We start from the raw sequence: 26,799 nt of genomic DNA, 5'->3' as shown, positions 1-26,799 counted from the left end.
TTTTATTAGGCCAGTCGCTCCTGTCACAACTGGTATAATGTTTATTTCTTTCAGATACCATGTTGTTTTTAGATCATTTTTTAGCTATGTACATTTCCCTACACAATAACTATGTCAATTTTCAGTCTACAGACTCGAAATTTGATATACAGGGTACTGAGATTTGGGAAAATCTTTGTAATCTGTTTTCGGCCAGAAATTTGGCTGTTAAGGGGTCAAAGTTCAACGATTTGACCTTTGAGAACTCTACCAAACTCCTCTGCCAATTTTGGATCTAAACACTTGAAATTTTAGATGTAGGTTCCTTGGACATGGATCTAACTTAATAACTTGATTTGAGCATAAAACAATAAATGTTAAAGTGTCATAATAGGGGTCAAAGTTTAAAATAATTTGACCTCTGCGGTCTCTACCAAATTACTCAGACAATTTCTGGTCTAAACATTTGAAATTTTACATAAAGGGTATTCAGAGATAGGGCAAGCTTTTTAATCGGTTTGGGTCGAAAATCTGAGCTACCAATATATAAATATATGTATGTATGTTTGCATGTCTGCCTAAAACTTTCGACAGAGGTGACGAATTTTCACAAGATCAGTATCATTTTGAAGCTCGACCCTTCAGGCGACAAATACCGAAAAATTGGCTAAAAACATTAATATCTTCACCTTAAACAAGGCACTTTTTAACAAGGAGGGGTCGCTTTTTTTGCCAATATTTTCGAAAGTCATCCCTTCTTTTCGATTGTCTAGCCTTAATTTAAACTTGTATCACTTCCAGTTTGGCAGTGGTCGTAACAGCAAAGACGTCATGTTTTTCCCCCATTCTTTTCCTCCTTCGCGGTACGGATTCGAGCCTGCCTTCCTACTATCACTTTTTTTTGGGCTCAACGCACATCTCCAAACACCCGGGCAACGCCAGGCTGAAATGCTAGTCATTATTATTGGCATATAAATATTTTCTGAGGAATTTGATAAAAAACATTGTTTGATATCTATTCCTTTGAGACCTATTTGTGCTAAAGAAAAATTAATATAAGTTACCATACATATAGGTTCTGGGCAAAGTAGCCATGTTGGTTTGCGTTATAAACCTTGCTGCCTCTGATTAAACAAAGATGGCCACTTGTTCAAACCCAATATTTACAGTAACTCAGAAGGCTTAAAAACGTTTGGTAACTATTCGTTTTGAGACCCCATATAATTTTATTGCAAAAACTATGCAGTAGGCCAAAAATTGGTACTTATGCAGACCATGCTATGTTTTTGATAGGATTTTCAAGTTTTACAGTATTTTTTGTTTATTAAATTTTTAGCTGAAAGAATAGGTACAAAATGCTCTTCCCTCCTCCTGTTAAGAATAGGTTTCAAACTAATAAGTTTATTTCAGCACAGACTTTTTTCTACAGATTGGAACGATAAAAGTGTCGCCCTGAAGAAAACAAAACTACAGCTTTATTTTATAACTTTTATTGAAAAAATTAATTCGGTAAATTGATTATGTAGTAGAGCTGGCATTTATTCGATATAGCCACCTTTAGCCTCAATCACTGCCTCGATATGGATTCAGAACTAAGAGCATGCCTTTTCCACAAGTGCCAGTGGGAGCTTAGCAAATATTTGGCAAAAGGCAGCGATTAGGCTGGCTTTGATGTGGTGAGAGATCATATTGGTGATGTTCTCGATGTACGACTAAACAAAGTAGTCCAGCGGGTTCCGATCTTTGGAGGAGGGGGGGAGGGGGCAGTGAAAGAAGGGTACAAAGTCATAGCACTTTTTCTTAAACCAAGCCTGAGTCTCTTTGGATATGGGCTGGCACCAAGTCCTACTGCCATACCCAGGGTCCATCAGCAGCCACCTAGTTGCACCAGGAGATCACCACACTCTTCAGCACATCCAGGTATACTTTGGTGCTGATTTTCAAGCAGCTTCGGAGATGTGAGGTGGCATGATGTGGCCCTCACTTGAAACCACACCAAAGACCATAACCGTGGCCGAAAACTTTGTTTTCATCACCATAGGCACTTTCCTGTTATTCATAGCAATCCAGCGAGGCATTTTAAGGGTACTAGCAATGGTCCTGTTGTTATAACTTTGGTCAATAACTTAAGAGGTTATATACATGAGTTGTATAGTGGAACATCTGATCTCACTTGTTGAACATTGTTTCACTTTCAAACATGATAGGGGGCTCCTATCACTCTTGGAATTTGTACACAACTGGCCAACTAGTAGATGGTACTGTACAACAATAAAATAAAACCGGATTTCTTCAAATGGAAATGGAATCATGTCATCTTTTCTAGGGCAACAATTTTATTGTTCCACGCTGTACATAAGTATCCTGAATTTTTTTTTGTTTTTTTTTCAAAATCATGACACACTAGATATATTGGCATTAAAATCAGTTTAGCATTACCTATGAAATAAGAAAAAAAAACACTTTTTAAATTAGTAAATTAGCTGATATACTGGCATAGATACAACATGGCTGATAGTCAATATAAAAATGGATATATAGAAGAGATAAAATGAAAAGTAAATAGTGATATGTTCTGAAAACACAAGAATTACTTTGTAAAACGAATATTTTGTTTTAAATAATATCTTTTAATATGTTTTTTAATATGTTTTAAATGTTATATCTATATTTCTATAAAAGTGAAAATGTTTGTTTGTGTCTGTGTACATTTCCTTACCAAATAACTCTGTCAATTTTCAGTCTACAAACTCGACATTTGACATAAGCGGTATTGAGATTTGGGAAAATAGTTTTAATTGGTTTTCGGCCAGAAATTTGGCTGTCAATGGTTCAAAGTTCAACGATTTGACCTTTGAAAATTCTGCCAAATTCCTCTGCCAATTTTGGGTCTAAACACTTGAAATTTTAAATGTAGGTTACTTGGACATGGAACAAACTTTTTAATTTGATTTGAGCCCAAAAAAGTAAATGCTAAGGGGTCAAAAATGGGGTCAAAGTTAAAAGAATTGACCTCTGCGGTCTCTACCAAATTACTCAGCTAATTTCTGGTCAAAACATTTGAAATTTTACATAAAAGTATTCAGACATAGGGCAAGGTTTTTAATCAGTTTGGGTCGAAAATTTGAGCTGCCAAGATGTCAAAGTTCAAAAGATTTGACCTTTGTGGTGTCAAGCAAGCTACTCAGTCAATTATGGATCTAAACATTTGAAATACATACATAATGGGTATTCAGACATGCAGCAAGCATTTTAATCAATTTTGTGGCAAAATTTTAGCTGCCAAAAGGTCAAAGTTGAAAGAGTTGACCTTTGCAGATTTTACCAAATTCCTCCGCCAATTTTGGGTCTAAAGACTTGAAATTTTAGATGTAGGTAACTTGGACATGTGTAAAACTTTGTATTTTGATTTGAGACCAAAATAATAAATTTTAAGGGGTCAAAATTGAGGTCAAAATTTTTTTTTAAATCGACCTCTGTGGTCTGTATGAAATTACTCAGACAAATTTTGGTCTAAACATTTGAAATCTTACATAAAATGTATTCACACATAGGGCAAATTATGAACAATACATAGGGCCCAGCTGAATTGCTAGTTCAAAACAATATGGATCTTGTGAAAATCCGTCGCCTATGTCCAAAGTTTTAGGCAGACATACATACATTTAAACAGACAGGTGAGATTTATATTATAGATAATTATATTTGGTGATCTATACAAAACCGTTTTTATCCAATTTATTTTTCATATTTGTGGCTTATTACTCACAAAGACCACATTATTTCAGTTCATTATCAGTTCTGAGAGTAAATTAAAAATCTTTTCACTCAATCACATAATTTCAGTCTCGTTTTTTTTTTTGAGGATATGGGCACAGTAGTAATAATAAGAACTCGCAAATGTTTTTATTTCATTTGTGTTTTTTTTTTATTTAAACATATTTTTGTTTTTATGTATTAATGATTTTTTTTTTTGCTGTAAACAGAATGGTGAACTGTTTACTCTCACCTATGGTGCACTTGTTGCTCAGTTGGTGAAAGACTATGAAAACGATGAAGACGTCAACCGACAATTAGAGAAAATGTGAGTTTTCTTAAACCTCTTTCCTCCTTTTATTTTATCTTACTCTGGTCAATTAGGCAATGGAAAATCTTTCCATCTGTGTGCATGCCTGGCAAAAACTCAGAAACTACTATAGATACATTAGAAGACTTAAAAATTCAGATTCAAAATGGTTTGGATCACATTGTGGCAAAAACAATACTTCAATATTCATTAGCTTTGGGGTACCATAAACAAAACTAATGCATCCCCATAAGAGCAAAGTTAGAGATAGGTCAATTTTTAATGTGAGGAAAATCCAACTGCCAAAACAGAGCACTGAATTGGAACAAAAATACATGTTGCCTCAGCCTAGAAGGATCTCTCCTATGCCTAATGGCCCTGTCGGTTGGGCATTAGAATACGCCGGCTGCCCCCCTGCAGAGGGTAAAAGTACCTCAATGGGGGTCCTGGATATGACCTTAAACTATATCCAATGGTGAGGCCCCAGCTTGTGGGCTTTGGGGAGTGTGGAGCCACCCTTTAATTACCATTGCTCCCAGGTCCACTCTGACCCGGAATGGTAGTACCTGTTAGGGTCCCAACTATGGGTTAAATAGGAACCGACATGAAAACAACAAATATATTCTATTAAAAAAAATTTTCTTCAAAATCTTTGGATTTGGCATTAAATAACCTGAAAAGGGTTGATATGCCGTAAAACAAAAACAACCAACGAACCTATGCCTAATGGATCCAGAACAGATATACTTTAATCTCAGGCTGATAAGTGAATTTTTAATTCAAGAAAAAATTACTTTCATTCATACTGCTAAATGTTCGAAAAACAACACAGAAACTAGATCAAGCAATAAACTGTTGATTACTTTTTGTTTTAGTTTTATTGATGTAAATCCAAAAAGGTTGCATATGAAATATACACGGGGAGAATTTTTTTATTATTATTTTTTTTAAATATTTTTTATATTATTAATATAAAAAATGATATAGTTAAATATTTTTTATATTGTTAATATAAAAAATGATATAATATAGTTAAATATTTTTTATATTATTATAAAAAATGATATAATATACAGGGTGGTCAAAAAGTCAGGTAACATGTTAAAGGTGGAAAAAACAATATGATCCATTATAATCTCTATTCGTTTAATATTATTTGTTTAAATATTTGAGTGTAATATATAAACTACCCCTCCTGATTTCTGGCTTTGGGGCTATGTAAAGGATAGCATTTATGGCAAGAAGCCTGATACAATAGCGTCTTTAAAGTTATTTATTGAAGAGGAGATTGCGCGGATATCAGCTGACATGATTACACGTGTTACACAATCAGTGGTTAATCGCTTCCAGCGATTGATAGAGAGAAATGGACGACAATTAACAAAATAAACATATTTCATGTTTGTTTCATTTTATATTTCAATGTATGGTACTTAAATATACGTGTATTGCTAATATCGTTTTTCTTTAAAATGTTACCTGACTTTTTAACCACCCTGTAGTTAAATATTTTTTATATTATTAATATAAAAAAATGATATAATATAGTTAAATATTTTTTATATTATTAATATAAAAAATGATATAATATAGTTAAATATTTTTTATATTATTAATAAAAAAAAACGAGATAATATAGTTAAATATTTTTTATATTATTAATATAAAAAATGATATAATATAGTTAAATATTTTTTATATTATTAATATAAAAAATGATATAATATAGTTAAATATTTTTTATATTATTAATATAAAAAATGATATAATATAGTTAAATATTTTTTATATTATTAATATAAAAAATGATATAATATAGTTAAATATTTTTTATATTATTAATATAAAAAATGATATAATATAGTTAAATATGAACATATGTTTGTGTATTTATATGCATGTCCACCATAGCTGATTTGATATTGTTTTGTGTGTCAGGGGATATAATATGGGAATACGGCTCATAGAAGATTTCTTGGCCAGATCCAATGCTGGAAGATGCCATGATTTCCGGGAAACAGCAGATGTAATATCAAAAGTAAGTCCAAAATATTTTCTTCTCCATTTTTCTTTTTCTTTTGATCCTCATTAAATGGCAGAAAATCAATTCGATGCAAAAAAAATTTAGAATTCCATCTCTAAATCTTGTTCAGAATTCTTCCCGCTATTAAAAAATGAAAATAAAAAAAATCTGTGTGATGTACGTACCCATGACAAAACAAAAATGTCATATACCAAAAATTATGTAAATTAAGTAGTTTTATTTTTATGAAGGAAATCATTTTTAAGCAATAAATGAGAATTTATAGGCATTACAACATAAATCTCACAAGTTTTGAATTATTGTTGACTTGTTTTCTTATATTTTTTCAAAATGGCAGGCAAGACCGTCATTCCTCTGATACTTATAAAATTTAACTTTCTTATTTGAAAATAAAACTCTTGATCAATTTATGTTATTTTTGGAATATGATATTTTCATTTTGTCATATCATAGAGATTTTTCTTTATTTTTGGTCCCCCGACTAAAGGAGGGTGGACCTTTAAATTTACCCTTATCCGTTCGTCTGTCTGCACTTTTCTCAATAATTATGCCTTGGAATTTTTTTTGAAATTTTGCACAAACATTAAATATAGTATGAGTAAAAAAAGTAACAGAACGGATTTTCCGGAAAAATTCCGGTTGCTCCCCTAGTGGTGCCTTTCCAGTTAAAATTAACACTTTTGTGCTTATTAAAAAAAAAAAAATTGATGCCTTGGATTTTTATAAAAACTTTCTGAAAAGTTATAACTAACTGATTTCTATATAATTTTGTTTGTTTATACTTTGCGATAATTCTTGGGTGTGCCCCAGGGGCTCTTTTAGGGCTAATAAAAACACTCCATTTTTGGGACTAAGTTACCATATTTGTCCCAAATTTGCTGTGTATGTCTATTTAGCAGTTTTGCATGGTGCTAAACTCAAATTTAAATATGTTTAGGCCCCGGGGACTTTTGGGGCAAAATGGGAGGGGAGGGGGGAGCAAATGATGGACTTGGTCATTTCTTCTTTTTCATGGTGCAGAACTCAAATTTACATATGTTAAGGCCTAAAACTGCACCGTTTGTTCATTTTCGTCAGGATTTGACATCCCCTGAGGACTTTTGGGGCTAAATGGGGGGGGGCAATGCTGAACCTAGTCATTTTTTTTTTTTTTTTTGTGCTACATTCACTGTGCATTCGCGGGGTACCATGCATACTTCACTTGTTGTTTTTTGATATAGGTTGAATAGGGTTGTGAATGAGTTGTGAATTCTCAACCAGAAACATAAAAATTTTACAGTTCCATCTCTAAATCCAACTCTTAGAATTTTTCAATTTGAATTTGAGTAAGGCTGTGTGTTCCAGCAGTTGCATCATATAGACAGGAAGTTTACAGTTTCACAGGGTGAATGAACAGGGAAGAGCTCGTCTTTTGACTGAACCACCAGAGAAGACAGTTGGACTTTTGGATAGCTGCTTCCTCCACGACTGTTATGAATGGGAGTGTTGACATATCATAACTATCAATGCCTTGAAAGAAAAGATGAATGTATGTGTGTATTATGTAGCACATAAATGACAGAAAGTAGTAGAAGGCATGAAAATATGCACAGTTAACTTCGACGTAGACATTTTCTTTGCAAGGAAGCATTACATTTATCAGCCTTAGTTCAACGTTATTTGAGTTTGTGCGCCACAACTATCACAGACAGAATTAATATATTTCCATCTTCATTTACACGGGTTCAAAGTCATCCTTTTAATGGCACTGACTAGCGTCTGTCTCGTCAAGTTATTGCAGTGTCTCCTTGCGAGAACTCGCATAAGAGTTAAAAGGGGAAGGTAACTCCGCCTGAAACAGAAAAGGAGTTAGTTCCCCTTGACTGTATTCTATTATCCTAACAACTACCTTGAAGGAGGAGAAGATAGGTGGTTGTTTTACGGTTGTACATGTACACGCCAAAGAAAGAATAAAATTCCAAAGAGATTATTCAAACCTAAGGGATTTGTGTGCTGTTTTTAATTTTACTAACAATTACAAGAGATGTTAGTATAAAAATAAGATTTCCTGTAACGAACAAGAGAAGATGGAAACTTCAACTGCCACATCACGCTGCATCTTCAGAAATTCAGCCAATTGATTCTGCCGACGAAATGAACATTCTGCTAGGATCGAAAAAGACTCCAACTCCATTTCATCTAATTGAAAGAGAATAGAGGGAATAAGAGTTGGAGGGCGGCTGAAAAGTACATTCGCAGTGAATTTTCTATTTTTCATCGGTATACCTATAGATGACCATGCCATATGCTTGTAAAGCATGCACTTCACACACTCCTTCTACAAAGACTGGTTTAAGTAGCAAGCTGCAGCAAGATTGATAATTTGACAAGATGTATTCGCTGAATGGGATAACTCCACACCTGGATGTTATACCAAGTATTTTCGTCGATTTCTTATTTGTGCTGCTCTTTTAAACAACGTCTGCAAGAGCTGTCGCTAAAAAGAAGGGGTTTACAATGACAAAGTGAAGAGAAGACGGAAACTCTGGCTGCTACATCACCACTACGATTACAGAAATTCAACCAACCAATTCTGTGGAGATTGAAGAACTATGCTCCACTCAAGGTTGGTGTTTTCCTCCATTGCCATCACCTTCAGACCGCTAATTACTTTGCTTCCCCACAAATGCAGAGTTAGATGTAAGGTTGGCTTTTCGTGTATGTGCATGACAGGGGTATCCTATCCAGCACTACAAAGTGGAGCACTCTGAATGGTGCTTGTAAATATCCTCAGTGGACTATTTGTAAAACATTGCAGCAAGTCCTGGGAACATATACCAGAAAAAACAGTTGGAAATAAGTTGTACACCATCCATTATGACTATGCAATCCCTACAACTACATACATAGAAAATGGAGCTGTTAAACTTGACATAGTGGTATGGAACAAGAGAAAGAAAGTAACAACCATAGTTGAAGTTGGTGTCCCTTATGATGCTGACTTAAACTAAGTGAGAAATCATCACTCGTATCAACCTGGCTAGAGCAGCCTTCATCTATCTTCAAAAACGACTGTGATCTCGTCAGGAGATAAGACATTCTATGAAGCTGCGGATCTATGAGGCCATGGTCAGAACAACTCCTCTCTATGGATTTGAGACCTGGCCACTGCACAGAGAGGATCTTTATAAACTTGAAGTCTTCGATCACTACTGCTCTGCCATATCCTGTGTGTTCACCTCTCCAACCAGATTCATAACTTGACTATACGTGCTAGATGTAACATCTTTGGCCTGGAGAAAACTCTGCTGAACAAGGGTGGATGGCTTTGACTTGAGATGCGATTAACACCATTGGAGCCGGCTCCATCCATCCCGGGTGAATGCCACTACAGGCAGGGTAGGCAAGTGAGAGGAAGAAGTTAAGAAAATATTAAGGTCTTTTTTTTTTTTTTTTTTTTTTTTTTTTTTTTTGTATTACATTTTCACCCCAAACAAGGCAAATTGCCACTTTGGTGTAGGGGGCTACTATCAGGGGCAACAACTACTGGGGTACTATGTAGGGATTTGGGCAGCAAGATGTCGGTTCACGTTACACTTGAACTTCTGAACGTCGGTACTGTTGGGGAAGCAGGGACCTGGAATGGAATTCCAGAGTCTAGCGGTTCTCGGGAAGAAACTATTGGAGTAAAAAGATCTTTTACATCTAGGGATCTCTACAGTGTTGGGGTGGGATTTAGCAGCCTGTCGGGTTTGTCGAGGGTGTCTACGTCGTGGGGGCACAAGTGATTGCAGTTCGTCAGAGCATTCACCACTAAAATACTTGTAGAAAAGGCAGAGGGATGCAACATTTCGTCGATGGGACAGAGGCTGAAGCTTAGATGCCAGTTCAGGGCCTATCAGGTTTCCGACTCTCTTTTGAACCTTGTCAAGGAGCGAGAGACTAGTAGCAGATGCACCAGCCCAGATGTGGCAGCAATACTCCATACATGGGCGAATGGTGGCCTTATAGAGGTACAGGATACTTTCGGGTGTTAGTAGTTTTCTAGCACGGTAGAGAGAGCCCACCTTTCTTGCAGCGGCCCTGGCAATTCCTTCAATGTAATTGTTCCAACTCATGTTTCCTGTGAACGTTAGGCCAAGGAGTTTGAAAGATGTACTCTCAGATAAAGAGTCGTTGGCCATTGCTATAGGTGGTAGAGAGGGTTTCTTGTAATTATTGAATGAAACTAGTTTAGTCTTGGCAGCATTGAACGCGACCAACCACGACATGAAAAGAAATTGGAATCTTAGGAAGATCTTCATTATTCCAGTAATTATAGGACCAACCAGACTCATGAAAAATATTTTAAAAAACTACCTAGCAAATATACCTGGTGAAACAAGTCGAAGAGAAATACAAACTATTGTAGTTTTAAAAGGACGATTAGAATTATATAAAAAAAAAAACTCTCAGTTTAAGTATTTGAAATAACAGATGAGTATCTGGCATCTGGTTGAACACTCCTTTCCCAGCAATTACAAAATAATAAAATTGAAGAAGAAAAAATGGAACAAAAATAAAAAAAAATTGCTTCAGTGAAAAAGGATTTCTTCTCTTTTGATCAGAAACAACAAATACTACACTTTGATCCCTTGTTCAAAGGCTACAACTTCAAAGCATGTTAAAATTATTTGGTTCTAACACTTATAGAAAATAATAATCCCATAAGCAAAAAAGAAAAATATTTAATTCTTTGTTTCGTTGTGGTTGTTTTAAAAAAAAAAAAAATGAATTTAGGTTAAAATTGAACATTTAAAAATTTTCAAAAGTTTCTATTTTTTTTTTTTTTGCATTCCCTGTGGTGAAATTAATGGAACGCTATATCCTTTTTTGATAAAATATGACTTTTTCGTTTAATTTATGATTTTGCTTGGCTGTCTGCCAACGATTAGATAAAGTTACAATCTTGTTGAAATTTGATCGCTTTGTAAATCCTAATATCAGCTGCAATTACTTGCTATTTTTTAAAAGTTTTCTTCATTATAATAACAGAAATCGAAACATTAAATTTCAAGTAAAACAAATTGTATCTACTTGATCATGTCATAGTAATAAAAATATCCAAAAGTTATGAAAAACAGCAGGTAGAAGATTAATTATTAATGAAAACAGTTTTCGAAGACAATTAGCAAAAATTAAGTTTTGCTAAATTGGCCAAAGATTTTTAGTTTTCAGAAAATATTTACCTCCCTTTTGTTACAATTTGAACTCTTTGGTTTCTTTCTTTTTCAAAACTCAATTTTTGCTGATTTATTTCCAAAAAATCAATAGGTGGAATGGTAGACTTTAAAAAAAAAGAGTCAGCATCGTACGTTTTGGAGTTCTGGGAGTCAGTCATAATTTTGAGTCAAACATTATATTTTCTGAAAAAGAAAAATAAAACAAATAAAATCATAGTCCAAATAATTCATGACAACATTCGTTTAAAAATTCTTCTTTCAGGCTGGCTTTAAAATGTATCTTGGTATAACACCCGTCGTTTCTAATTGGAGTCCGGCAGGTGATGAGTTCTCATTGCTGATCGAAAACAATCCACTCACAGAATTTGTCGAGTTACCAGAAGGACACAATGCTTTGAATTATTCAAATATTATTTGTGGTGCTCTCAAAGGATGTCTAGAAATGGTAAGTGTCACAAAAAGTTTCTTTTTTTTTTTTTTTTTTTCAATTCCTTTTATAATTTTGTTTACAATTTGGTTTTTGTTGGGGTGATTTTTTTTTACTCTTCATATTACAAGTTTTGGTTGTTTGAATTTCATTTTGGTGGTATCTAGGAAGGATGAATTAATAAAAATTCAGAAGAAAATTTTGATACTAATAAAATGATGGTACTTTAGCAGTTTACAAACCATGCTGAAATATTACCGTTAGTTTTTGTTGTTTTTCTTCTTACAAAGGAGTCCCCGTTTATCAAGGCCCAGAGGCCACTCGAGGATAAGGGTTAATGACTATACAGTGGTCAAGGGGAACATGTCATTGTTAGTTGTGAAAATTTGGTAAATTGGGTTACTTAAGGGGAGGGCTCATCAAGAATTTGTTCACGTTGGACTTGAAGACAAGCATATTGTAGTCAGATGGAAAGCAGGAAAACGGAAGAGAGTTTCACGGGCGTGCAGTTCTAAGAAAGAAGCTTTGTTCATGGAATCTACGTTTAGGTTTAGGTACAGTGGGGGAAATTATTGATAGTGGTTTCATATAGACGAGTGTTTTTCATGAAAGTCAGGATGGGAGGGGGCATAAGTTGGAGCTCAGATGAGCATTTGCCATGGAAATAACGATAAAGCAGAGACAGGCTCGCAACATCTCTTCTTTGGGAAAAAGGTTGCAGGGAAGAAAAAAGGGCATCCCCCACTAAGTTACGAAGTCTATTTTGAACTCTGTCAATGCAAGATATGCTGCTTCTAGCAGCTCCTGCTTAGATGTGGCAATTGTACTCCTTCCTTGAACGTACTTGGCGCTTATACAGGTAGAGAATTGCATCAGCAGTGAGACATCTACTGGAGCAGTAGAACGATCGCACCATTTTCCAGCAGCCCTTGCAACGGATTTGATGTATTTCGATCTCAGATCAGAAGTAAAGGTCAGATCTAGAAGTTTGTCAAAACATAGACCCTCCCCAAGGAAAGCCATTCTTAACATGGCGAGTAGGTTGCTTTTTAACTATTCTGTACTTTCAAGTAACAATTATGATAATAAAAAACAAAAAAAAATACCGTTAAAATTGAATTTAAGTAAAAAAAAAAAATAGCACTGTTTGTAAACAGCACAAGCATCAAAAGCATAAATAAATACTAGTTTATACCAGCTTGGTACCCTACTTGTGTGTGTCAGTTTTTAACTTCTACAACTTTATGGGGAAAAATATTCTACTTTTTTGCACAAGAGAGTAAGTAACTATAATGAATGTATTTACATATTTTTTTATTGGTAAAAGAACATTAGAAATTATGTTTTTAAGCAAAAATAATTTGCTTTAAATATACAAGGGGTGTATGAAAAGTTTTAAGCATCAGAAAAACTAAAAAGAATGAGTTTTGATGAGTTATTTTTCAACATAGTCCCCCTCATTGGCTGAACACTTGCTCCAACGATGCCGAAGCCCTTTTATCCCGGTGTAGAAGAATGCCTTTGTTTGGAACTCAAGAAACTCCTCGACTGCAGCTATAACGTCATCATCACTTGCAAAATGGTGACCAGCCAAGGTTATTTTCATTTAGGGAAACAGATGAAAGTCAGAGGGGGCCAAGTCTGGCGAATAAGGTGGATGAGGAACAAGTTCGAATCCACAATCATGAATCGTTGCATGAAGTGTAGACTGGTGCATTATCATGGTGGAAGAGGATCCCTCTTGTGAGCATTCCTGGCCTTTTTTTCTTTGATTGCTTCCCGTAGGCGCTTCAGTTGTCCAGAATAATGCTGTCCGGTCATTATATGGCCCTTCTCAAAGTATTCGATCAATATGACACCCTAGGAATCCCAGAAAACCATGACCTTGCCAGCTGAAGGAACGACCTTGGCCTTTTTGGAGGTCGGAGATGACGTGTGCTTCCACTGCTTTGATTGTTCTTTGGTTTCGGGTTGGTAGTGATGAACCCAGCTTTCATCCATAGTGATGAATCGAGCAAGAAAATTGTCTTCATCAGCTTCAAACTGTTCAAGATTGCTCTTTGACACAGTGCACCTGGTGCGTTTCTGTTCAGCTGTCAAAAGACGAGGGACCCACTTTGCAGAAACCTTAGAGAATCCCAGTTTTTTGGTCAAAATTTTGTCTGCTCGCTCAATGGATATCCCAAGTCTCTCTGCTATCTGACGGCATTATATTCTACGATCTTCCATGGCCATCTGCAAGGCAAGGTGAAGGTTATCCTTGGTTGTTGCAGTTGGGGGTCTTCCTGACCTTGTGTTATCTTCAATGCTGTCTCTGCCATGCTTGAATTCTCTGATCCAACGTGTCACTGTCGCATATTATGGGGCACTCTCTGCTAATGTTTTCACCATGTCTTCATGAATTTCTGAGGCAGTCATGTCTTTCAAATGCACGTACTTGATGACTGCACGATTTTCTGTTTTCTCCATTTTTCACTAAATTCTTGACTTGCGCTTATTCAAAAATCTGAAAAAAATAAGAAACATGATAGAATTTCAAAAAATAACAAGAATACAAAAGTCTGTACAAAAAATCATGGGTTTGATCATGTAACAACGCTTCTTCTACACGATGCTTAAAAATTTTCATACACGCCTCGTAATGCTTTTTATCATATATATATATACTTGCAGGATCTGTGGAAATTCCACAGGGCACTCATTCATATGTTGGCATTCTGTAGATGTTCAGCATAAATGGTATAATTTATAGCTCTTTTGTTAAAACTGTAAAAATATTTATCTAAGCTAGCACGAACGCCTGGCAAAGCCCAGTCGTAAAGTATGCTTAAATATGATATTTTAATTCTTGCAAATTTCGTATATATTATTATAGAGTTAATGTTTTATCCATTTTTATATATCATAAAGTTGCGATTTCAAAAATATATCCATATGACTTGGGTGCATCAGCTTGAATCGAAACTGAAACCAAAACTTATGAAAGAAAAAATATATATACAATTTGAGTTCCTTCAGCTATAATCGAAACCAAAACTTATGAAGAATTTTTGGTAAAAGTATTTATTACAAGAAATGGAAGTCCATAACAATTAAACGACAGTCACTCAGATGTAAGCATGACAGACAACATTAATAAATAAATAACACGGTATCCTGTGAATATATATATTATTTAAAAAATTAGGTAATTTTAAAAAAAAAAAAGGACATTTTTGCAATGCTTTCTTTTAATTTATAAAACATGTATAAAGTTTTAAAAAATTTTAGAGGCTTACATAAGATTCGAGCTTAGTAATGTGTACTCAACCTATTCCTTTTTTTGTCAATCAACCAATCAAGTTTCTATTTGCATACAATCCCACTTCTTTTTAGTGGTATATAGACATGATGATTACAGCATCTTTACAGATGATTGCTGTCTCAAGTTTCACGTTCTGCATCAGATAGCCCTTCATGTGTCTTCAAGTGGTTTTGAAAGCTTTGAAGGCCGGCAGCTGATTTACAAGGACAATGACAGACATAGATATATGGAAATTACACACTATTAAGTTCGATAACTCTTATCTGATTAAGTTATTTCCCCTTATCAATTTAAGGTTGCCTGGTATTCTTTCTCGGTGACTTTATTGGGCGCTTCTACAGAATTGGGACAAGATTTTCGGAAATCGTAAAATTGAATTTCACATGAAAATAATGGTATCTACGTATTCCTCATATTTTTAAGATGATTCTATCCAAAAAATTACGAAAATTGATGAGGTAGACATTTTTTTCTTAAAGAAAATAAAAAATAGAATTTAATAAAAACGATCGTAAAACACAGGAGAGTTCAACGGGGGGGGGTAATTTTTCGTTCGAATTAAACAACGATGGCGGCAATTTTTCACCTGCTAACACGATTAAAGTTGTTTTGTTTAATAATTTAGTTAGATTCAGATAATTTCGACTGCATAATTTGGAAGTTACCATTGTAATTTATTAGAATTGACAAAAAAAATCAGTTGAAACCATTGTTTTTTATCTGAAAATTCCATTTATTGACTACAAAATCTCGTCCCAATAATGTAGAACCACTCTTTATTGGTTGGAAAATATAGCTTTTATTATATAATCAGACTTCTTTTTTTTTTTTTTTTTTTTACAAGCTGTATCTACTCTGTGTTGCTTTAAAGTCGTTTTAGGTTTTAATTTTTAGTATTTAATTTTTATTTGGTTGTACATTTATAAGGTAGACAACTCCTGTTACGTTTTTCAATTAGAAATGAGTAATCCTCACCTCTCTTTGCAGATTTTTATTTTTAATCTATTCTAATTTCAACAAAATAAAATTTGTTCAAATTTGGAAAACATGTTCTACAAAGAGCACACCAGAATTTTCTGTAAGAATCTATGGTCCAATGAATAAAAGTTTTAAGACATGATCAACACTAAGTGGTGAAGATTTAATCCTTAATACAGTTACAAATTACTTATGACTTTTATCCGATCATGGTGGATCTCCAAAGATTAATTAAAGATTTTCAATCCGAAATTCCATAAAGATTCCCAGTTTTGACTAGATGGATCTGAGGAATGTTAAAGATTACATCAGCTGAAAGTTTGTGGAAATAAAATCCAAAATGAGTTCAGTAGTCCAAATGATCCAAAATGTATTAAAAATTTTCATGCATTTAATTTTGTTTCCCTTAGGTGATATAATTGTGTTGAGAAGTAATGTTGAAATCTTTTGTTTTATGAAAGAATTGATTCATAGTGAATGGTCCTAGAAAACGACACCTGATTTAACAACTCACATATCATAGCAAAAGATCCCAAAAATGACACCTGCACTTAACAATTCACAAATATTAGCAAATGATCCCAAAAATAACAACTGCATTTAACAACTCATATATCATAGCCAAAGATCCCAAAAATAACAACTGCGCTCAACAACTCACATATCATAGCAAATGATCCCAAAAATAACAACTGCGCTCAACAACTCACATATCATATTATGGCTAAGTAATATGCAATTTCTTTCCCCCTAATTTTTTTTCACTTTGTTTGTTTCAGGTTCAAATGGATGTGGATGTGCGAATTGTTCAAGACCAACTGAAAGGTGATAGTATAACGGAAATCCGTCTGAAATTCATCAAACGTTTAGAAGATGCCCTACCAGCTGGGGAGGATTAAATTCAGGGTGTTGGGGGAGACAAATTGCCCCTATCCCCACATCCTACCCTATTGGGTAGGAAGGACTGTTTTTGAATCACATTCCATTTGTAACAAATGATGTTTGGGATGTAATCGCCCTCCCTTTATTCCTTTTATTTTTTTTTTCACTAACATCCCCACCCTGTCCCAGCTAAAATCACTAAACAACTTAAAAAGGAAATGCTTACTCCATAAAACCATCAGTCTCAACCGTTAATGGAATCATATGAAAGTGATTTCATCTTATTTTATGGAATTGCAGCAAACTGAAAGTCTCAAAAGGATGACCAGTTTATCTTTTTTTTTTTTACTTAGACTTTTCTTTATTTTACTATTTTTATATTCTTTCTAGTCCATTTTGTATAGCCTCCTTTTTCTTTCTTTTTCTTTTGCTTCCTCTTCCACTTCTTGCTTTCTTTTTTCTTTTCTACTTTTTTCTTCCTCTTTTTCCTTATTTTTGTTTTTATTTTTTGTTTCAATAATATTGTATCTTTTTATTTTTCTCTATTGCTTTTTTGCTTCCTGTTCTTTTTCCCTTTTCCCCGTTTTTCTTTCCTCTCCCCTCTTCTCCTTTTTCTTTCCTCTCTTCTTTCTTCTCCTTTCTTTTCTCTTCTTTTTTCTTTCTTTTCTCTTCTTTTTTCTTTCCTCTCTTCTCCTTTTTTCCTTTCTCTTTTCTCCTTTTTCTTTTCTTTTTGTCTTTCTTTTCTCTTTTAACTCTTCTCCTTTTTTCCTCTTTTCTCTCTCGTTTTCTCTCTTCACCTTTCTTTTTGCTTTTCCCCTTTATTCCTTTTGTCTCCTTTTTCAACCAGTTTCACAAAAACTTAATTTTTCACTCTAACCTTGTGCTTGATTCTTCTAAAAATCTTTCAATCAAAACTTCTATCTCCTTTCCACCTCAACTATTTTATTATTTCTCTTTATATTGCCTTTATCTCCATCACTTTCCATTTTCCAGCCAGCCATCACCTTCCTATGATGGCGACACAAATTGAATTCACTTTTAGCTTAAAGCCAAGGTTGCAAAAGCTGGGCTTTTTTAAGGAATTAAAATAGTGAAAATGCTATGAGTCAAAGTCTATAATCTAGGAATAACAGGCAGTCGGATATCTTGGAATTCTAGGAGTCAGACTATATATTTTCTGAGGCTGCTATCCTTACTATAGCATTTTAGCCTGGTAGTTGAGTGAAAAAATTAAAATACATATTACATACACATGTATGCACGTAGTACAAAACGAACTAACTGTAGCATTGAATAACATTCCGTACATCTAAAACTGAATATCCCTTCTGTTTTGTTTTATTTTATATTTTTACAACTAAAACACAGGATTAAGTTGTTATATCTTATTGTTATGTTAATTTTATGGTATTTTTTACAAAGCTATAATGGGCAATACAATAGGGGATAAAATAAGCTTATTTATAAAGATAATGGTTTTATGCTATAATAACTTGTTTTGAACAAGAGCCAAGTGACTCTTTTTAGGATTCCTTTGAAATTAATGATGACCATATTTTTTTCCGTGTCTCTCTCTCTCACAAATATAAATAAAATGAACCATGATAAAACTAGAGATGGCTGTACGTATAAGAGAAAGCTGTGTATATAGTTTAATATTTTGTCTATCTGTCCTCCAGTCTCCAGTTTTGCTATCATATGATTGAAAAGAATCCCAACAACATCGGAGGAGCGACTGGAGGATACAAACCATTTCCCTCCAGCCATATGTAAAATAGTCTTGTGTCTTTGGTTACTCGTACATAATGGATCATTTCTGATGAGTATTGTTTCAGGATTCGCAAATACAAAAGGATCGATCTTCCGTGAAACTGGTGCTACCAGATCAGGCTGTCTGAAGATATTGGCTTACTGAAACGAAATGCACCTAACATTGATGCTTTTTGTTTTTCTACTTCTCTTTTGCAAAACTTAATTATGTTCTGCAAAAAAAAAAAGCAACCCACCTTTTCCCCCTCTTGTTTTTCTTCCCATTTCCCCTTTCTCTTTCTATCTCCCCCCCCCCACTTCCTGACTGGTTTCCTAACTTAAAATGTACCAAACATTAACACTGTAACCCTTTTCCCTTTCCCATTGCAAAACTCATTCCTGTTCTGCAAGGCAGGGAACAAAAACGATAAAATCTACTATAAAAAACAAACAAACCAAACACTATAAACTAGTGATCGAAAATACAAGTAAAATAACTGGATGCAACATGAATACTATTTAAAAAATAATTGGATTCGGCATTAAATAACCCGAAAAGGGTTGATATACCGCAAAACAACCAAACCAAACCAATCTCGCATGAAACTGCAAGTTCAACCTCTAGAATATGATGACAAAATTTTGTCGAAAGCTCAAGAATTATCAGAAAAATAAAGTTCAAAATTTTGGAAAATCTGTTGTTTGCATTCTGATTTACATAAATTTCTTAGAAAAATTTAAAATTAATCACATACAAAATGTTTACCGTAATTCACAATATATAATGTGAGGTATGTGTGAGTGTATATATATATATATATGAACAAATGATTAATAACACATGTTAAAAGACATCTTGAAAAAGAGTTAAAAACATATTTAATTTTAAAAAAGGAAACACAAGATAAGTGGATAGTCCTTAATCCGCGGAATTTAGAAGAAATACTCTCCTTCTCATCAGAGGGCAGGAATTAGCAAAATGCAGGATCGGATTTTGCATAGAAAAGTATTTAATGAAACTACGAGTAAGTCACAGATCTTACTTGGTTAAAAAAAGGGTGAGGTAAGGGGAATAGGAGGTAAAAGAAAAATGATAAAAAGATTTCACATGAATGGATAGTCTGGTGAAGGGTAAAAAATCCATATATATATATATATATATATATATATATATATATATATATATATATATATATATTAAAAAGATTTTTGTGGGTACTTAATTGATACTTAATGGGTAATTCATGATGTATATATATATATATACAAGATTTTTATGGGTACATAATTTTATAAAACAATTAAGTAATACTGGGTGCACTACCATTATTATCAATTGTTGAGTTCTTTTGTTTTTAACCATATATTATTAAAGAAAAAAAATTTGACACTGAAAAGGAACTAAAATACACTTCTAAAAAAAAAATTTTTTTTCTTTTCCCCTTTTGTCTAATTTGTTTTTTTTTAAACATTTAATTAAAGCTAGAGAGAGAAAGAAAGAAAAGAAAAAAAATTATTTTAGAAGTGTATTTTAATTTCTTTTTTGTTGTCAAATTTACCTTCTTTAATAATATATCGTTAAACTATAAAATAAAAAAAATTGAACAATTGATAAATAATAATACTGTGCCCAGTGTTATTCAAGTGTTGGGTCGACGAATTGGAATGGGAAAAATTGGAACTTTAGTGGGTATCGGAATCAGAAAAAATTGTGTCAATTTTCCGATGCCCAAAACGATTCTTTTAATTTTCTTTTCTACTTGATTTTGTTTAAAGCAAAATCTTCCACTGCTGGTAGTAACGATAAAATAATAAATATTTATTGATTTTAGACGACCGGTAAAACTAAAATCTAAAGATCCTTTCGCAAGTGTATTTTTATGCTTGAGAAATTATCTGCACATTTAACATGTGTTTTCACAGTAATCAGTAATGAATAACATTCTATAGTTAAATATTTATAGATTAATAAAGAATCGAAATCGAAAAGTTAGTACTGAATCAGTAATTATATGGGAATCAGGGAAAAATATTGGAATCGTCCCATCACTAATATATATATATATATATATATATATTTATTTATTATTTTTTTACTATAATAATTAAATACCTACAGACACTAGTGTTTCATCCTTTCGGGATTCTTCAGCGCAGGGTGTCACGATTACTACCAGTCGAACGATTCGAACCCCGCGACACGAAACATCTCTGGCTCGATTAGCGGAGGCCGTATCCATTCGGCTACTATTAACCGTGTGAAATAGCGTTGAATTTTTTAATCATTTTAATTTAAATGTTCATTACGTCAGACAGACAGTGATCAAATCGTTATACGATGATCTACACATAAGAGCTAAATTGACCGACTTTTAATTCAACGGAAAGTGCTCAACGATAAGAAACGAATTTCTTAAAGGGGCTGTCATATAATATATATATATATAGAAAAGAATGAGTTAAGAAGATAAAGAGTAAAGTTACATAGGAACTTTATTATATTATTAAGTCAATAAAGAAGAAACCTCTTTAGACCATGACATTTCGAAGCTAAATACTTCACATCAGAAGAGAAAAAGCCAGCATTATACAAAAGTAAAGGTAATAAGACGACACCGACTGTGAAAACATTCAGGTAAGAATTGAAAAAAAGTTTTGAGATTAAAATTAGGAAAAAAATGTGTTATAGGGTTGGTGGAGCGGGGAAGGGCAATATGATGGGGCAAAAGAGAGAAGGGGCAAAAAAGAATAATTAAATGCTAAAAGAATATACATAACAATATATAAGAATATACATAACAATATAAAAGAATATACATAACAACGTATAAGAATATACATAATATATAAGAATATACATAATAATATATAAGAATATACATAACAACATATAAGAATATACATAACAATATATAAGAAAATGAAATACTAAAAAATAATTTTTTTATAAAAACCTTTTCAAAATTTGTTTAAAACTTCACAAGTCAAAAAACGTAATTTCAAAAAACCTTACAATAAAGTTCTGATGATTTAGTTTTATTTTATATATATATATATATATATATATATATAAATAGTAATTTATAAAATATATATGGCGATTAAACTACACTGAATATTCCGCGTTTCATCCACTCTAAGATTCTTCAAGCTTGCGGAATATTCAGTGTGGCTTAATCTCCATATATATTTTATAAATTACTAACTAGCTCTCCCTACGTATTGAGCACTTTTGAAGTAAATGCTTAAAGTTTACGCATAAATTTATACTTGCGTATATTAATTTTATGTGAGTAAATTAAGTAGTTATATATATATATATATGTGTGTGTGTGTGTTGTTTTTTTACTTGAATTGTCTGAAGAGATCGGCAGGATGATAATATTGTCCTGTCAACTGAAATAATTTGCAATGATTTAAGCAAAAAACCCGTGAGGTTGAAATATATATATATATATATATATATATATGGCGTTGAGGTGTGTCGAAAAGAAATCAATCAAGATCTTGATCGCAAATGTGATTACTAAAATACAGATTATTTGTTTAAAACTATATGGTATGTATTTCAGAGACATACCATGGTTTCATTGATGTGAATTAACTTTTCAGTATTTAAAAGGCCGTTAAAAATCCATTCAAATCATCAGTGACTCACAAAATCAAAACAAAGAATACTGGTACAATCTACAGTGAGCATACTGATTGACCCACAATGCCAACTATTAGGTCAGCTTGACATGATCTTTAAAAAGTGTTTTCAAACCTACTTATTCTAAACATAATGTGAACAGTTCATGCATGCACAGTCGTGAAACAGTTGACAAACATAAAAATCCCATGACCCCCCCCCCCCAAGTACCAATTTTTCAATTAGCAGCCCCTTTTGTCTGGATGAAAACATATTAAGACGTTTTCCACATATTTGAATACCTTATATACCAAATTTCAAATCTGTAGATCAAAAATTCATTGAGTTAATAGGTTGAGAAGTGTCCCCCTCTCACACACACACATTCTCACTTTTATAAATATACTAGCAGGCCGCTTAGCATTGCCCGGTCATAAAATACGCTTAAATATATTTTGATTAATGCAGATTTCGTATTTATTATATTGGACCCAATATAAAATAATGATTTAAATAGTTTTTAAAAATATGACTTGTGTGCCACCACCGAAACATTTAGCTTATGATTTACTTTTTTCTTTGACATTAATGCCTGAGCTATGAAGACATGTTTGCTGCAAGGCTAAAAATTAAAACATGAACCAATAGCTATTACGTTATGCATGCATATTTGTAATGCTGTTGTTCGACCATCATCTGGCAAATTACATTTTTTTAATTTTCACACTTTTGCACCGATTTTCCTAATTTGGCTAAAACTCAAATATAATGTTTTGTGTAGGTTTAAATATATTAGGTTTCATGGCTAGACCAAAAACTGACAGAAGAGTTTGGTAGGCGAATTTTTTTAAACAAATATATATATGCATACATAAATATATATGCATATATATAGAAAGAGGTTTGTGTTTACTATAACCTATTTACGCAAATATTACACAAGTATAAATCATGTAGAATAACTTCATGAATATAATTTACACATAATAGTTAACTAAATATGATAATCCCATAATAAAAAAAAGAAAAAACTAATAGGGAATTAATTAAAATGAATGTTTAAAAGAATATGCAAATTAGCTAAATCTTTTGCAGATGAATGCAATTTCATGACCCATATATAACAAAGTTGTATTTTCTTTTTAAATAAATAGAAGAAGGGTTTTTAAAATGAATATCAATGCACAAAAAAAAAATTATAGGAATATAGATAGATTAAGTACATGAACTGGGTTGGCTTTTTTTCCTTTCTCTCTCTCTCTCTCTCTCTCTCTCTCTCTCTCTCTCTCTCTCTCTCTCTTTCTTTCTCTCTCTCTCTTGTAAGAAAAAGTCTGTTTCTATTTTAGCTAACATGCAAGATTTTTACCCCGTACAGAAGTGAAACTCATTAGTGTAAATAAATATAGTAAAATTAGCAAGACTGCTCAGGCATTTTTTGTAGACTAGAGGGCACTTATTCTAATGGGCTGACTTGCTTTTCAAAAACCACATTTGACCTTGTGGCATAGAGGTAAATAATAATATATATATATATATATATATATATATATATATATATATATATATACTTTTTGATGCTTGTGCACTTATTGAACCACACAATTTTTAAATGGTATTTTCAAACTAAATTAAATTTTTACAATATCTTTTTTTTGGGCTTAAATTGTGAGATGAAAGTACAGAATAATTATAAAACACCCTCCTCTCCCATGTTAAAAATGACTTTCTAAATAACATTATTTCAGCACAGTTCAATAAGTACACCAGTACCTACATTTTATTTATTTTTTACATTAAAGCCACGCCGCCTGATGATGTCTCTAGTTATTTATAACTAGTTGACTAAAACATACTCATGACTGTGTAGCAGTACATAAATGTTTATGTTAAAATAAATAAAAGTAATTTATCTTGCTCTGCTTTGTTTTGAGCACTCTTACATATAATTCTAGTTAAACACATTGAATGCTTTCACCTTTGAACAATATTAACCTGGAATAATATATATATATATATATATATATATATATATATATATATATATATAGTGAGAAAGCTGATACTACTTATCAAAATACTTTACTAGAAATGAATTCTTTGTTATAATTCACAAGGATTACAATTTGATTGTTTGAATGATAGTGATAAAATATATATATACCCTTCCATGTATGTAAATTATTAAAAAAAAAAAAAAAGAAACAAAAAAAACATTAATTTTTCGTGAAATATTTATATGAGCAATATCAATTTACCCCACGAATATATATATATATATATATATATATAGTAATTTATAAAATATATATGGCGATTAAGCTACACTGAATATTCCACGTTTCTTTAGGCGCATAAGCCTGAAGAGTCCTAGAGTGGTTGAAACGCGGAATATTCAGTGTAGCTTAATCGCCATATATATTTTATAAATTACTAATTAGCTCTACCTACGTATTGAGCACTTTTGACGTAAATACTTAAAGTTTACGCATAAATCTATACTTTCGTATATTAATTTTGTGAGTAAATTAAGTAGTTATTTATATATATATATATATATATATATTGTAACCCGGATATAAGAGATTTCTCCTCCTTTTCCCCCTTCTCCCCCCCCCCGGGGGTACAGTTCTCTTATGTCCGGGTTACACTGTACATTAACACAGGCTCTAATTTGGGGAGCCCAGAGAAAATCTCTCTTATATCCGGGTTATACTGTATAAAAATAAAAGAAAATAGACCAGATAACTGCCTTATAAAAATGGATTTAAAAAAATTCTTAGGTTCTCAGTATTAATTTGTTTTTTTTGGGGGGGGGGTCTGATTTTCTATGTTTTGATGTTTAAGGATGAAACTTTTAAAACATGTAAAGTTTAAGTTTTGAAGAAAAAAAAAATGTTTGCTTTACCAAATTTTCACTGACGAAAATAAATCATATTGTTATCTCCCTTTGAAAAAAAAATGTATGTCAACACAAAAATAAGGGAGATAATTCACATCAAATATAATTTAAAGAATAAAATTATTCATTCCTGAACAGTTAATGTTGTCTTTCGTTTTTTCTTTTTTTTTTTTTTACTAAATATCAGCATTATTCAATCAGATTAAAATAGCTTCTAATGAAAATTGTCATTGAATACGACTCCCTAGGAGATTGTATTATGCTGTAACATTTAACAAAATTATGAAGACCACCCCCTCCTCTCTGACATCCATTTGGAAGATGTTTTCATATTCATAAACATAGCTTTAAATAAGCAAGCTTATTAGAAAATCCTTTGGTACGTGTACAGTTTAATCAAGACATTCAAAAATGAAAATATCGAAAAATAGGTTACATTTTGAACTGAAGATCTCAAAAAAAAAAAAAAAAATTGATTTAATTTGATCAAGTAGTTTTTTGGGGTTTTTTTTTACAATGGAAAAACACGTTCTTATGAGCGCGTGTTGAAGTCAGCCATTATGGAATTTGTTGAACATGCCACGGGGATATAACTCAATATAAAGTGCCGACACTCCCTCCCCATCTTTAATACTAGCGTTTCTTCCTAAAAATCGAACCTTTTGCTTGGTATCATAACAAATTGTTTTTTTGTTGTAAAACAAAAAAAAAAACTACTTGATGAAATTAAGTGAAATTTTTTTTTTGGAGAACTTCGTTCCATAATGGATATAATATAACCTTTTTTCGATATTTTCATTTTTTAATGTCTTGATTAAACTGTACAGGTACCAGTCCTTTAATAAACTACAGTATTATTGGAAAATAACCCTGTATTTTTAAATGGTTGCAATTTGATATTGAAATATGATTATTACAAGAAACCAGTTTAAGTAAACATGAAGTTTTATTTCAAATTCAGTACAGGTGCCAGCATTCACAACCAGCTTTTTAGGACCCTGGGAACCACATAAACTGATTTCAGAAAGAATGCTTTTTTTTAGTATTATTTATAACGATTCATCACTTATCATTGAGGATAAGGGGTGATGAGGCAAATCAACAATTAAAAAAAAATGAATACTGAGAGAATTTTTAATCTCCATATACTACCAACTCAAAACAATGTTTGACCCTGAAAAAAAAAAAGCAATTCCTTCCACTTTATCAGAAATACTGCTCAAAGAATGTAGCGAAAGGAAGAGTATAGATCCTCCCCTACTAGAAATCTCAATTTCAGCCATCTGAACTCGAAAGTAATAGTTTCTGCCAGTTTATAGGGTATTTCCAATTGTAATTGTTTCTGCCTGTTCTAAGTAACGTTTAAATCTACATTTTCTTTCTTTTTTTTTTTTTTTTTTTTTTTTGATGACAAAAGCAATTTCTCAGAAACAACATTCATGGAATGTGAGGATTAAAGAACAAAAGGTGCTTCTGTATTTACCGACCCACGATTTCCACGAAGTTGGCTCGGGCTCGCTCAGTAGCTGACAGAAATAACCAGAAATGGTCATCTGAGCATTCCTCAATTTTTAACGAATGCACTGTCTGTTTGAAGAATTTAAATTGATGTTTTAAATTGGCAAATACTGTTTTGTAC

General features: G+C 32.6%; 1 protein-coding gene across 2 annotated transcripts in view; it reads left to right on the top strand.

Moving 5' to 3' along the window:
• The window catches only part of LOC145291273 (trafficking protein particle complex subunit 3-like), a 31,311-nt gene extending 11,987 nt beyond the window's left edge, over positions 1–19,324 (top strand). For both annotated transcript variants that reach the window (XM_080136900.1, XM_080136899.1), the window contains exons 2-5: positions 3,966–4,063; positions 5,984–6,083; positions 11,553–11,735; positions 16,779–19,324. In XM_080136900.1, coding sequence (XP_079993026.1) covers positions 3,966–4,063; positions 5,984–6,083; positions 11,553–11,735; positions 16,779–16,898 — 501 coding nt within the window. In that variant the 3' untranslated portion in view covers positions 16,899–19,324. The remainder of the gene's footprint in view (positions 1–3,965; positions 4,064–5,983; positions 6,084–11,552; positions 11,736–16,778) is intronic.
• Positions 19,325–26,799: the final 7,475 nt, after the last annotated feature.

This window comes from Euprymna scolopes, chromosome 12, assembly GCF_053919585.1.
Source record: "Euprymna scolopes isolate OS-2025 chromosome 12, ASM5391958v1, whole genome shotgun sequence".
Lineage (NCBI taxonomy): Eukaryota > Metazoa > Mollusca > Cephalopoda > Sepiida > Sepiolidae > Euprymna > Euprymna scolopes.
The sequence above is the reverse complement of the archived record's forward strand: the minus strand, read 5'-3'. Positions and strand labels throughout refer to the sequence as shown.